This window comes from Podarcis filfolensis, assembly GCF_964270895.1.
Source record: "Podarcis filfolensis genome assembly, chromosome: 1".
NCBI classification, from domain to species: Eukaryota; Metazoa; Chordata; class Lepidosauria; order Squamata; family Lacertidae; genus Podarcis; species Podarcis filfolensis.
The window spans coordinates 54,063,251-54,076,782 of record NC_139604.1 but is presented as its reverse complement, the minus strand read 5'-3'; the positions used below and the strand labels follow the sequence as shown (position 1 = coordinate 54,076,782).

At 45.0% G+C, this 13,532-nt stretch overlaps 1 protein-coding gene across 1 annotated transcript; it reads left to right on the top strand.

Moving 5' to 3' along the window:
• Window positions 1-2,412: 2,412 nt before the first annotated feature.
• RHOD (ras homolog family member D) lies at window positions 2,413-12,620 on the top strand. Its single transcript, XM_083581306.1, has 5 exons — window positions 2,413-2,801; window positions 5,312-5,399; window positions 9,405-9,514; window positions 10,138-10,272; window positions 11,196-12,620. The coding sequence occupies exons 1-5, from the start codon at window positions 2,655-2,657 to the stop codon at window positions 11,361-11,363; spliced, it is 648 nt and encodes a 215-aa protein (XP_083437432.1). The 5' UTR covers window positions 2,413-2,654; the 3' UTR covers window positions 11,364-12,620.
• The last annotated feature ends 912 nt before the right edge of the window (window positions 12,621-13,532 follow it).

The following is a 13,532-nucleotide window of genomic DNA, read 5'->3' as shown; positions in this document are numbered from 1 at the left end:
TTGCCTCAGTGTCTCCAGAGTGCACAGCCATTCAACTGAAGGTTTCATTTGCCGCTCTGAAGAGCAGCTTAGTATTCTCCCCATTCTGAAGCTGATGAGTAGAGAGGAAATATTGGTCTTGCCGTTCAATATGTGGTGGCTGGGCAGGACTCATAGTCTTAGTATCAGATAAGTTACACTGAGCTAGTGTGAGTCACTGCACATTCTACCTTGGACTTTGGTTGTCCTGATTGTTTTGGGTGACTATAAAGGAACTGTTGGTATGAATCGATTTTATGCTTGGCAAGTTGCAACCAGGAGATATTGTGTTGCTGTTTCAAAGGCTAGAGGCTGCAAGATTGTCCAGGTTCACCATTGTTCCCCTCGATCATATTCCTCTCCTACGAGCTGCATTCCTATTCTGTCCCACTTAAGGCAAGGGAGGAGGGTGGACAAAAAAACTGGTGGAGAATCAAGGCAAGAGAAGCTCCATCGGCAGGATCTGCTGCTATGAAACTTCAAAGGGAAGTGCAACATCTCTCTGCCCCAGTGTGGCAACCCTTCTTGATTCTGAATAATCTGTCCTCCCAGTGAATACATAACTGCATAAGAAATATTGTTTCTGGGCAGACCATCCATCCCTGACCATTGGCTATGCTGGAAAAGGTGTGGAGAACCTAATCAAAGGGGAGGGGGTTCAGATGTATATCAAGTGGATGTGCTGTGGTCACGAACCTATTTTGCCCACCCCTTAGGAGTACCATGCTGTTACTTTAATTCCTCCCCCCCCCCCTTGCGTGCACACTTAACAGTCTGACACACAGCATCATAGCAAGTGAAGGTATATCTGCCATGGATATGAATGGAGGGAGCTTCCTCAGCTGCATTTCTGCACACTTAAGCTGGTGTTCAAGGGTCAGTAAAAATGTCTCTCTTGTTGTTCTAGTCTTCAAAGAATACCTATGATTTGAAGAATTGCAGCAAAGGCAAAATTTCACCAGACACAACTATTTCCATGCACCTATAAAGCTATAGAACAGGGGTCCCCAAACTAAGGTCCGTGGGCCAAATAAGGCCCGAGGGACTCGTTTATCCGGCCCGCAGCGGCCCCCGCCACCCGCTGCTGCCGCCTGCTCTTACCGGCGCAGCGCTGCGCGGCTGCCCACTTCTGGGTTGGAGGAGCACCAGAAATAGCTTGTGCGCATGCACAAGCATTATTTGTGCATGTGCAAGTGTTATTTCTGGTGCACCTCCAACCCGGAAGTGCACCAGAAATAGCATGTGTGCACGCGTATGGGCACGCGCTCCCCCACCCTCCAGCCCGCCGCATGATCGGCGCTGGAGACACCGGACTGAGGCGCAGTAAGTTTGCTGACCCCTGCTATAGAAGCCCACATTCAGCAACCCTTATTTCATCAGTGAATTAAGTAATTGTGTTCATAGACAGGTGTCAATTTACAAAGCTTTACCTTTGTAAAGCTTCTTATGGATGGAAAGTAGGGTTCAATCTGACTGATGGCCTTTTCTTTTGAAGCCCTCCTTCCCTGTGAAACCCTGGTGATATTCTATGCTACTCCCAGTCAGAAGAGCGCCACTAAAATCAATAGGCTCAAGGAACTGATGTGCGTTGATTTCAGTGGGTCTACTCTGAATATGACTTAGTTGGTGATCACCCTTTGGCTGTGACTTTTAAACAGAGCATTATTTTATTCCATTTCTTCAAGGGAAGAGGTTGGAGGATCAGAGCCTCTGTGCTTAGAGAGAAAGAGAGCAAGAGAAAGAGAGCTTAGAGAGAAAGAGAAAGAGAGAAAGAGAAAGAGAGAGAAAGAGAGCTTGAGAGCAACAAAGAGCAGGGGAGGTGAGTGGTTAATGGCCCATTAATTTGAACAAAGCAGTTCATTCACATTCAACTCAAAGTAGTAGGCAAGGGCTGAGCAGGTATAAACCAGAAGCCAATCTTATCTGGCCACAGTCTTCATCATACAGAGGAATAAGCTCTTTGGAAATGGACACAGCACCATTTCCGTAGAGTCCTTCATAGGTCTCCTCTGTGTATTTAACTGCTGCCCAGCCTGCCAAAGTAAGTTCCCTCCTAGGGAAATAGAAATATAAATTTGCACATGCACTGTTTGTGTTTGTGTGTCCATAGTGGAGTATGCATGCATTTTTACACTGGCATCAGAACAAGGATCAAATGTGATGGTACACAACTGAATGTATGTAAGGTATGGGCATGAACAGGATTTAACAGTGTTTAATCGATACATGGGTGATGCCCCCATCTTCCTTGCTTTGTGAACTGTTTGAAAAGCGCTTTGCCGATATGTGAATTTCCCTATCTTCCATTCTATTCGTCATCACCCCTGAGGGTGGATGCTTCTGGGAAAGTGTCCCTGTTTACAATCTCCACCCTCTGCCAACCAATCCTTTCACATTCCAGCCACACCTGCTGTTCCACATTCACCCTTGGCCACTCTCTCCCACTGACCTTGTGCTGTGAAGCTTGATTTTTAAATCTACGGCAAAGAAAAGAGTCAACCTGCAGATCTCGGCGTGGAAGAGCCCTGTCGGAGAAAAGAAGTTACAACTGTCGGAGAAAAGAAGTTATCTCATCTGCCGTTTTCTTGGATCGTTGCAAAAGATATCCCTTTGTAGGGCCCTGGGGGCTGGTAGAGATGCAAAGAGGCTTAGAGACTCCAGACCAGTTAGGTGCCAACCGGGAGACTCCAGGAATCCCTGAGATCAAAGTTGTTGTCGTAGGAGATGGTGGCTGCGGAAAGACATCGCTGCTCATGGTCTTTGCAAAAGGAGACTTCCCCAAGGTAAGCCCTGTCTATCCAAAGGATTGCTACCACCAATAATATGCTTGTGATTTTCCATACTATATCCTGTCCAAGGCAAACTGTCCGTGCATTCTGTCCAACCTTCAAAGTGGGTTTGGGTTGTTGCTGTTTTTACTGCCCTGAGGTTATCGTTCTGGGAACCTCTAAGATAGGGGTGGTGGGGAAACCTTTTTCAACTCAAGGGTTACATTCCATTCCAGGTAAGGTAAAGGACCCCTGGACGGTTAAGTCCAGTCAAAGGTGACTATGGAGTTGCGGCACTCATCTCGCTTTCAGGTCAAGGGAGCCAGCGTAGGTCCACAGACAGTTTTCCAGGTCATGTGGCCAGCATGACTAAACTGCTTCTGGCAGAACGGGACATGGACAGAAACCAGAGCACATGGAAATACAATTTACCTTCCCGCCATAGTGGTACCTATTTATCTACTTGCACTGGTGTGCTTTCGAACTGCTAGGTTGGCAGGAGCCGGGACAGAGCAATGGGAGCTCACCCCATCACAGGGATTTGAACTGCAAGTCCAAGAGGCTCAGTGGTTTAGGCTACAGCACCACCTGCATCCCTTTACCATTTTAGGTAACCTTTCAGGGGCCACATGTAAGAGTGGGTATCAGGGTCAGGTCAGCAATGACTCACAAGATGTCAGTGAAGCCTTTATTCAAAGAAAAATGGCTCAGCCCTAGTGAGCACAGCTACCCTTCCCAGTAGGTCTTGCCCCAATGAGGCAGTTGCGAGGACTAAAGGTCCCTGCCTTCACACCACTCTTTAAGGCTCCTCCTCCCCAGGTTCATTCCCAAGCTATCTGAAGCTCATTTGTCTTGTCTCTCATTGCTCCACCCTCTTCATGCCTCTGTGGGTTCTGGAAGTCCGGGGCGGAGGGGAGATTGTCGCAACAGGAGGGGGAGACCCCCGGCTTCTTCAGCAGCCTGCCTCCACTCTGCCTCTTGCCTCCCCTCCTCTCCTGCCTCCACTTCTGCCTCTAGACTGCTCTCTGCCACAGCCTCTTCCTGCTCACTAAAGCCTGTTACCACTTCAACTTCTGGCACCTCCTCCTTCCAGTCTGCTCCCTCTTCTCCCTCTGACCACTAATCATCATCCCAACACCAATTCCCTGGCTCTGAGCCTTCTTCCTTTGGGAATTCCCTTGGGGGTTCCCCAGCTGGAGCCTCCCACCACTCCTCTGCGTCCAACCAGTCCATGACACCACATGACAGAAATGGGCAGGGCCAGAGGCAATTGTGGGTGGAGCAATTAATGTAAATACTAGCTTTGTGCAGGAGGCTACACTCACCCACCCCCCAGGCAAGGAAAAGGCATCATCAGGGCTTAAGGACACATTCCAGTCTGGCAAAACTCCCAAGGAAAGTGGAACTGGTGACAGGGTGGGGTCTGGGGAAAAGGTGTGTTTAATTAATTAAATTTATTAGTTTTATACATTTATGTATGGCCTGGGAAGAGTCCTAAGGGGCAGATAGAGAGGCTGGGGGTGTTAACTTTGGTCTCAGGCCTGAGTTTCCCCAACCCTGATCTAACATGGTAAATTCTACCAACAAAATCAAGGTAAGCAAGCTTCTCTCACCATCTCCTTGGAGTTGTGGGTAATGGGACCCTTGGTACTTCTCTGGAACAAGTTCAGTAGGGAAAACTCAAGCTGTGACTAAGAGTACTACTGGTCAGTGTCACCAAACTTCTTTTCACAAAAAAACACCATTTATTTAGCTGCCAATACTGTTGCTATACAAAAGAAGAATTTATCAGGTGTGCATTCTCCAGTGGTGCCCACTAGCGGTGGTTGAGCAGCAGGCAGGAGCCAGAATCAAGGACAGGGAGACCCGACTGATTCTAGTTCTGCCCCCATCCTCCTCTTTGCTGAGTTGCACCTGAGCAACCCTGAGGCTAAGGAGGAGGAATCTGATAAGCAGGTCCTCCCCGATGGCTGTTTGTAAGCACAGGTGGGAGGCAGGTGGGAACTGACTGAGAGAAGACAGGGTGATGGGTCACTGCCACATTCTTCCTAATGGAGCAGTCACCTCTGGTGTTCTCAAAAGGTAAGCCCACCTGGCAGCAAACACAGTACATGGATCAGTAGCAGATGGTGGGGTGGGGTGGGGTGTTTGTGCTCACCTGACCGCCAGACTTTTCATGCTGCTTACTGGGAAGTAGAAAGGGAGGGGTGAGGTCAGTGTGGTGCAAACACAGAAGCAGAGACAATCTCGTGCTCCTGCCAGCGCATTTGCACTGCACCAGCCTCACCCCTGCACCTCCCAGTGAGCAGCAACAATGTGGCTGGCCAGAGGTCAGGTGAGTGGCAGTGCCCCACCAGGCCATCTGCTCCTGACATTGAGCAAAGGCTCATTTGAGCAAAATGTTGAGGAAAGGGAAGCACGATAGTATCTTGAAGAAAAAATGTTGGAATGGAAATAGAATACAAAACGGTCCTTTCTCACAGACAAGGCAAAAACATCTCTTTCTCACCTTCCTCTTCTTCTAGGTTTACATCCCAACAGTATTTGAGAAATATTCAGCCCCCTTCCACATCAACGACAAGCAAGTGAATATCAGTCTCTGGGATACAGCAGGTACGTGCGTCAGGGTAGCTGAAGGGGAGGGTTACAGACAATCACATTGGAAGGTGACATATTATCAGGTCATATTATGCTGAGAATGGGTGTGCTGTCAAGTCGTAGAGGCATCATCAACCAGAAGAAAGCTAGGTGTGACACAGATTTCTGCATATTCATTGTGGCCACTGAGATCTGTCAGTTGGAAAGTAGGGTTGCACTTTCATAAGGACAATTGATTACGCTATGTCAACTATACAATTATATGGGCCATCTTAGCCTAGCGGTTACTTCGGAGCAATCTTTGCAGATTCACCAATTGCTTAACAGCAGTTCGATACCCCGCAGGTACTGTCTGGCTTTTTTAAAAATAAAAAATAAAAACTATACAATTATATCAAAATGTGCTTTTCCTTTTACAATAGTACATTCCTTACCAAGGGCTAGCCAGGGGGGCAGGGGCAGGCAGGGCTTAGGGCATAAGCCCTGACCCCTACTTAGGAGCATACCAAGGAGCCAAGCCAGCTCTGTGAAGCACTTGTGTCAACAGCCCAAGCCATTTGGCTGTTCCAGTGATTGGCCAGGGCTTTAATAGGAGCGCCATTCATATCAGCCGGAAAATCCCCGCTTTCAGTATATTTGCATTATTTTACATGATCATACGCTACATTTTCTGTGCTGCTGATGAGACTCCTTTTGGTTGTATGAAGCAATACATACATCATTTTTTAAATATTTTATATTTTTACTGGAATTTTATTTACAACATAACACAACCCCACAACCCCCAATACACATTAAATATGAACATAACATAGAGTGAACATAACATACAACAATACAATTTGGTTGTTTGTATTGCAATACATACATCAAACAAACTAAACCTAAATTAAACTTGAGTGGGGTGTTACAGATGCTACAACCTCCCTGACAGAGATTTTTGTTCAAAGAGGCAGTATCAATAGAATGTTAAAATGCTTGGGTGGAACCTCCTTCCCCAAAATGTCACACAGGTAGTAAATATTACTCACTTAGGTGGAAACTGCATTGGGAAAATAAGGATGAAAACTCTGGTTAAAGAAAACAGTATGTGGAATATTTCTTCAAAAGGAATTCTCTATTTTTAAATGTAAAGTAGAAAGAACAGAAGTTGAACTTAAACATGTAAATAAAATGTATCTTAATATTTGGAGGGCTTATTTATATACTTACTTCCAAAAGTCCATATTTTCATGGTACAGCTTCCTGGAAACCTTACTGAGCATTTTCCTGATTTGTTGCAGGGAGGTTAGATGACCTTGGCTATTTAAGGAGCCTTCAACCCTCCATTTTCTCCCAAAGCAGATGGACGCCAACCAGTTCTGATTCCTTTGTAGGGAGGTTAAAAGACATTGCATCAAACAGGTGTCACCCCCCAACTTTCCAGTGCATTTTCCAATCACTTTTCTTCTTGCAAAAATGTCAATCTTTTGGGGAAGTTGGCTTCTTGAGCAAGAGCTCCCAATCAGCTGTAACTGCACAACCTGAATGTGCTGATACTGTACTGTACATGACTGGATCCTGGTTTGTGATTAAATCCCCCCAAGCTATAAGGGTGTGGAAATGTTTCCTTCCAGTAGGTGGCAGCCCAACCAAATTTGCACACACAATACCTCTCGTGTTAATTGAAAGCACATTCCCCACCCCTCAAAGAATTCTAGGTATTGTAGTTGGTTTAGAGCTGCTGGAAATTGTAGTTCTGCGAGGGGTAAACTACAGCGGCTGAAACTTTTTGAAAGAAAGAATGTACTTCGGCTGTGCTTTAAAGTATAGTGGGTACACAGCCCCAATATGAGGAAGAGAGCTTTCCTGTGAATACTGGAAATCTGTTCTGTTAGAAGTCATATTTTAAAATTTCTGAATTTCCAGAGTGGCCAAGCAGGGTCCTGATAGTGCTTAACTGGGTTATCTGAACAAAAAATTTTTTTTCCTTCCAGTAGCACCTTAAAGACCAACTAAGTTAGTTCTTGGTATGAGCTTTCGTGTGCATGCACACTTCTTCAGATACACTGAAACAGAAGTTGCCAGATCCTTCTATATAGTGAGAAGGTGGGGAGGGGTATTACTCAGAAGGGTGGTGGGAATGGGTGGTTGGCAGCCATTTTTCACCTTCTCACCCCTTGCTTTTTCCTGTAAGACCTATTGCAGTCGTTAAGAGTCGTCAACAGGCTCATCACAGCTATCTGCCAACCACCCATTCCCACCACCCTTCTGAGTAATACCCCTGAACTTCTGTTTCAGTGTATCTGAAGAAGTGTGCATGCACACGAAAGCTCATACCAAGAACTAACTTAGTTGGTCTTTAAGGTGCTACTGGAAGAAAAAAAAAATTTGTTTTGACTATGGCAGACCAACACGGCTACCTATCCGTAACTGGGTTATCTGAGACAGGTTTCTGAGGGAAGACAAAAGGGAAAGCCTCCCTCACTCCACTCCCTGCCCTCAGGCACATGTTCTTATTATGAAGGTATCTATTAAGTGATAAGGATGATAAGATTAACAAGTTAGAATGCAATGCAGCAATAAGGAAATGCAAGTGGTGGCATTTTTTGGCTTGCTTAAGTATAAATTAATCAGATGTTAATGGCTCAAACATTCCATTTAAAATTTCATTTTCAGTAGGAACCTGTCTCCGTGCTAACCATGCAACCTTGCAGTAGAAAGGCTGAATTGAAATCCTCTGATTAAAAAAGGTCTAGCCTGATGAACTTGTAGAAGCCAGTTGGCTCATAACCTGTTAGTCTCGGGTCCAACCATCTGTTGTTGATACAACACCACACTTTGACTAGTGTGATCGGCAGAGTATGCGCAGCTCCAGCAGATTCTTCCAGTACAACATGCAAAGTCTTCCTGCTTTCCAGTAGACCGCCATGTCCAGAGTTCCCAGTTAAGACAACTCCTTTCTCACTCAGTTCAGTTCAAAGTACAGTGGTACCTCAGGTTAAGTACTTACCGTATTTTTTGCACCATAACACTCACTTTTTTCCTCCTAGAAAGTAAGGGGAAATGTTTGTGCGTGTTATGGAGGGAATGCCTACAGGTGGCATGTCTACGGATTTTCCTCCTCTAAAAACTACATGCGTGTTATGGTCGGGTGCGTGTTATAGAGCGAAAAATACGGTAATTCATTCCAGAGGTCTGTACTTAACCTGAAACTGTTCTTAGCCTAAAGCACCACTTTAGCTAATGGGGCCTCCTGCTGCCGCTGCGCCGCCGGAGCACGATTTCTGTTCTCATCCTGAAGCAAAGTTCTTAACCTGAAGCACTATTTCTGGGTTAGTGGAGTCTGTAACCTGAAGTGTATGTAACCCGAAGCGTTACATACCTGAGGTACCACTGTATAAAGTGTTTATTGTCTCATGGCACAAGACAAGCATAAACATGCTAGCTACGTTAACTGATGCTGGTACATCATGAACTAATCTACTATAAAATACAATTATTCTGGTCTTAGAAATAAACATTTCAAAGATACAAATTGACAGAGAGATCCACTAGCACTTTGCCATGCTAGCTCACCATGCTAGCTCACCATGCTATAGCATGTAACCTTCAGTTTCACAACATTTATGCTTTGCCCTGAGCAGTGAACACCTCACACTGCTAGCAAAAGCAGTCTTGGCTTTATACCACCAACACCACCCCACTGCACATTTACACGTTCCTTAGAGAAAGGGACGGTGGGTGAGTTGTGCTTTAGGCATTTATCCTTGGACTGTTTCTAACCACCTGGCTCCTTCTCTAAGCAGAACCCAGTCATAGAGGATGTGCAGTTCAGAACACGGCCCAAGCATTTAGTGCAATTTCACCCATATATTTTTTTCCAAATTACACCAATATAGTTGTTAATATTTTAGACAGTGAAATGCAACATGGAAGGGGGATATTTATTAAAAAGCATTTGTCCTCGGCCAGGAGCATTTGCATATTGCGCTATAGAGGTGAAAGCAATGCGTACAACTTTGTCTCCACTCCACCTAGGGCAGGACGATTACGACAGGCTCCGCCCCCTCTCCTATAATGGGGCTCATGCAGTTATCATGTGCTATGATGTCACCAGCCCTGCCAGCTTCAATAACATCCTCACAAAGGTAAAAAAAGGCTATGCAGTAACTAAGTCAAGGCTATCTATGAACTCGGTAAGAATAGCTGCCTCTGGAGTCTATGGACTAGGTGATATAAGAATAATGTGATATGACAGATCGATGTAGATATAATCTGCAGATTTGCACCCAACATTGCTCAGGAATTCTAAGATACCAAAAAAATCAGTGTTGTCTTGAAAGCTCCAGTCCACCATCTTGATTCAAAATGGCATCCAGTTGTACCCTAGCATCGATCAAGCACACATTTTTTTTTGTGTGTGTGTGGTATAATCAAATTAGTATGCCAAGTTGGCATGCACACACACAAACATTACCAGAGAGGGTCACTACAGCATTCCTGAAGCATTGAAAGAGGGGAAGTAATAAATAGGAAAGGCAGCATTTAGCAGATGTGGGTGCCTTTTTTAAGGAAACGACTCATTTTCATTAATATAGTGAACAAATATTTTAAGTTGTGGTTCTTCAGAAATACCTCTATTTATTTCTCTGCTCATTTATATATCAGGATCCAGCCCCTCACCACCATGTTACTCTCTCTCTCCCTCTCTCTCTCTCTCTCTCTCTCTCTCTCTCTGTGTGTGTGTGTGTGTGTGTGTGTCCCCTTTTAGTGGTACCCTGAAGTGAACCATTTCTGCAGAGGGATTCCACTCCTGCTTGTTGGATGCAAGACAGACCTAAGAAAGGACAAGGTTCTGCTAAGGAGGTTGCATCAGGACCATCTGGAGCCCATCACATATCAGAAGGTAATACAATCAGCAGAAAGCTCCTCTGCACTAGCCTCACACGGGCAAGAGTCAGCACCAATGGACTTCCACACTAAACAATATGAATCCCACAGACATGTCTCTGGAACACAGCAGACATGTTGTTGTTTTTACTTCTGCCCATATGGTCATTCTTGCCAGAGCCCCATCTTTGCCAGGTGCTGGTAATGGGGAGTGGCAATCAAATATTAGTTGAAAAGTATGTGTTTGTTTGCAATGCAAAGGAATTTCTTCCTAATAGAAGTTTATTGAGCAGGAGCAGCCCCACCACTGAGATGGTCAAATCCAGGCTTTTGTCTTGCCACGAAAGGGCAGAAAATTTCTTACTCTGGGATTCAGTGTGGATTTTCTGTTTCAGGAAGTAAAATGTCATGGACCACCCCTTATTTTCCTTTTGGTAGGGTCTTCGCTCTCCTCCCTTTCCCTAACAAGATCTATGAAGTACAGTTCAAAGTGTTGGCGCTGACCTTTAAAGCCCTAAATGGCCTCAGCCCAGTATACCTGAAGGAGCATCTCCACCCGCATTGTTCAGCCCAGACACTGAGGTCCAGCTCTGAGGGTCTTCTGGCAGTTCCTTCAATGCGAGAAGTGAAGCTACAGGGAACAAGGCAGAGAGCCTTCTGGGTAGTGACACCTGCCCCGTGGAACGCTCTCCCATCAGATGTCAAGGGGAAAAGCAACTATCTGACTTTTAGAAGACATCTGAAGGCAGCCCTATTTAGGGAAGTTTTTAATGTTTGATGTTTTATCGTAGTAGTAGTAGTAGTAGTAGTAGTAGTAGTAGTAGTAGTAATCTGTTGGGAGCCACCCAGAGTGGCTGGGGTATAAATATAAATTTATGATGATGATGCTGATGACATTCTCTTCTTCTCCTCTTTCCCCCTCCACACACACCTTTATAGGGAGAGACTTTGGCCCGGAATCTCCATGCAGTTGCCTACCTTGAGTGCTCAGCTCGTTTCCATGAGAACATCATTGACATATTCACAGAGGCTTCCAGAGCAGCCTTGAGTACCATGAAGAAGAAGAAACGCAGGCGCAAACCCAAAAGGACTTGCCTGCTTTCCTGATAGCCAGAGTAGATCAACATGTCAGCAGATGGATGGAACCAACAGTGGAGGCTTGGTGGGGTGTTTGGCAACTGCCCAGCACCCCACACTTTAGGGAGCCCCTAAGTCTTGTACAAAATCCTGCTTGCCTCCTTTATGGTCAGTCATTCTCAACAGGATTTCAGTTGAACATAAACTTGGGAGAGGCTGCAATTACAGTGGATTGATTGAGGACTTTGCTTCCAAGGAGGCTCAAAAAAGCTCATTTCATTAAACAGGGTACTAGAGAATCTACTTTTAAGTGATCAATTATTATACCATTATTTATCAGTGATCTGACTACCATATGTTCCTCCTACCATGATATTATATAATAAGCTTTTAGATTTTTTTAGATTTTTAGGGTTTCCTCAACATAACAATTTGTTTCTTTTTGTTTATGACTTGTATCTGTGTATTTACAGTGTAGTATTAGATAATGTATTCTTGCACACAGTCTCCCTCCATTTTGATTCAGGCATACCTCACTCAGGGGCCCTCTTCCAGAAAACACGAATCCCGACTTCTGACACCAGTGTTGCACACCACCCCAATCTCTGAGCTGTGCAAAATTCCAGGGGTTCCAGGTGCTTTGTCCAGGGTCCATGTTTCATTTTGGGAACAAGGCACATAAGAGACTGTGGTGTCTTTATGATATATAGTATATTTATACATATATACAAACTGAGCCTACGATGGAGGGGTTCACAGCATTAACACTCCAAGAGGGTCTTGCTTCTCCTATAGGTGCAGCCTTGGATCCAAACAGACATCAGACATCATGCCCTGCCTGCTACTTCACTTCTCCTGGTCACATAACTCCCAACACCGCTACTCCCAAGTTTTGGCTTTATCTGTTGGGGGAAAGGTCCCACTCATTTGCCATCTCACACCAAGCACCTTTTGATCCTTTGTCGTATTAATGGCTCATCCACCATGCTACCACCTCAACACAGGAGAATAGCCTGGCTTAATTAGCTTTGGACACTTGCTAATTCTAGGGGAATTAGAAGTATCTCGTACACAACTTCATACGTGTCTGGCATCTAGTTTTAACACCCTAGCTTTAATTAAATTCTAACAGCTACTAGACCCAGCAAATTAGAGATGTCTAGCATCCACAAACTCATAATATTCTCCACTCCAGTTGTATTAAAAATTGACCACAATGAATGTATTACGATACAATTGTATTTCCATTGCAGTTTCATGTAAAGAATCAAGTGAAATTTTATGCCTGACTTGCTATCATTCCTTTAAGGGGCCCCAAATGACTTTCTTGCCCAGGGCCCCCCAAACCTTAGGGGCACCAGAATGTACCAGCTTAAAATCAAGCCTCTAAGATCTAGTGACTCGATATCTGCTTGCTTTTAGCAGCTGGCTTAAGTGGAGAAGATTAGTAGATGGTCTTAGCTTCTGGATCTAAATGTCATGAGAACCAGGTAAAGACCTCCCTCCACATATTCCATTTGTGTTTATACCACCAGCCAAATGCAGCCTACCAGCCACTCAATAAGCCTCCTGTTTTTGCTGTCTGCCTAAGATTGCAAATGGAGGAGTTGTCAAGTGCCTGGCATGCCACAGTACACAGGTAGCAAGCAGACTGCAGCCAGCTTCTTTAGGACAGGTTTACACCAAACCTTAAAAGAAGAAGAAGAGTTTGGATTTGATATCCCACTTTATCACTACCCGAAGGAGTCTCAAAGCGGCTAACGTTCTCCTTTCCCTTCCTCCCTGACAACAAACACTCTGTGAGGTAAGCGGGGCTGAGAGACTTCAAAGAAGTGTGACTGGCCCAAGGTCACCCAGCAGCTGCATGTGGAGGAGCGGAGACATGAACCTGATTCCACAGATTACGAATCTACCGCTCTTAACCACTACACCACACTGGCTCCCACCTTCTAAATTTGTTGTCCACTATATCCGCCCAAGTGCTTATGTCTTCCTTGTTTTTGCTTGTCAACACTGTCCTTTCCAGAAAATTATGTTTCCTGAGAGGCTGCAGTAGAGGTTGTTAATTTCACACATTTTTTTTCATCCTTTCTGGGATCTGATTTTGCCTTTAGTCAATTTAGGGATCTATAATCCTCAGACAGAGTAGCTGGCAACAACTACAGGCACCTGGCCACAATGAGTGATAGTATTCAAAGT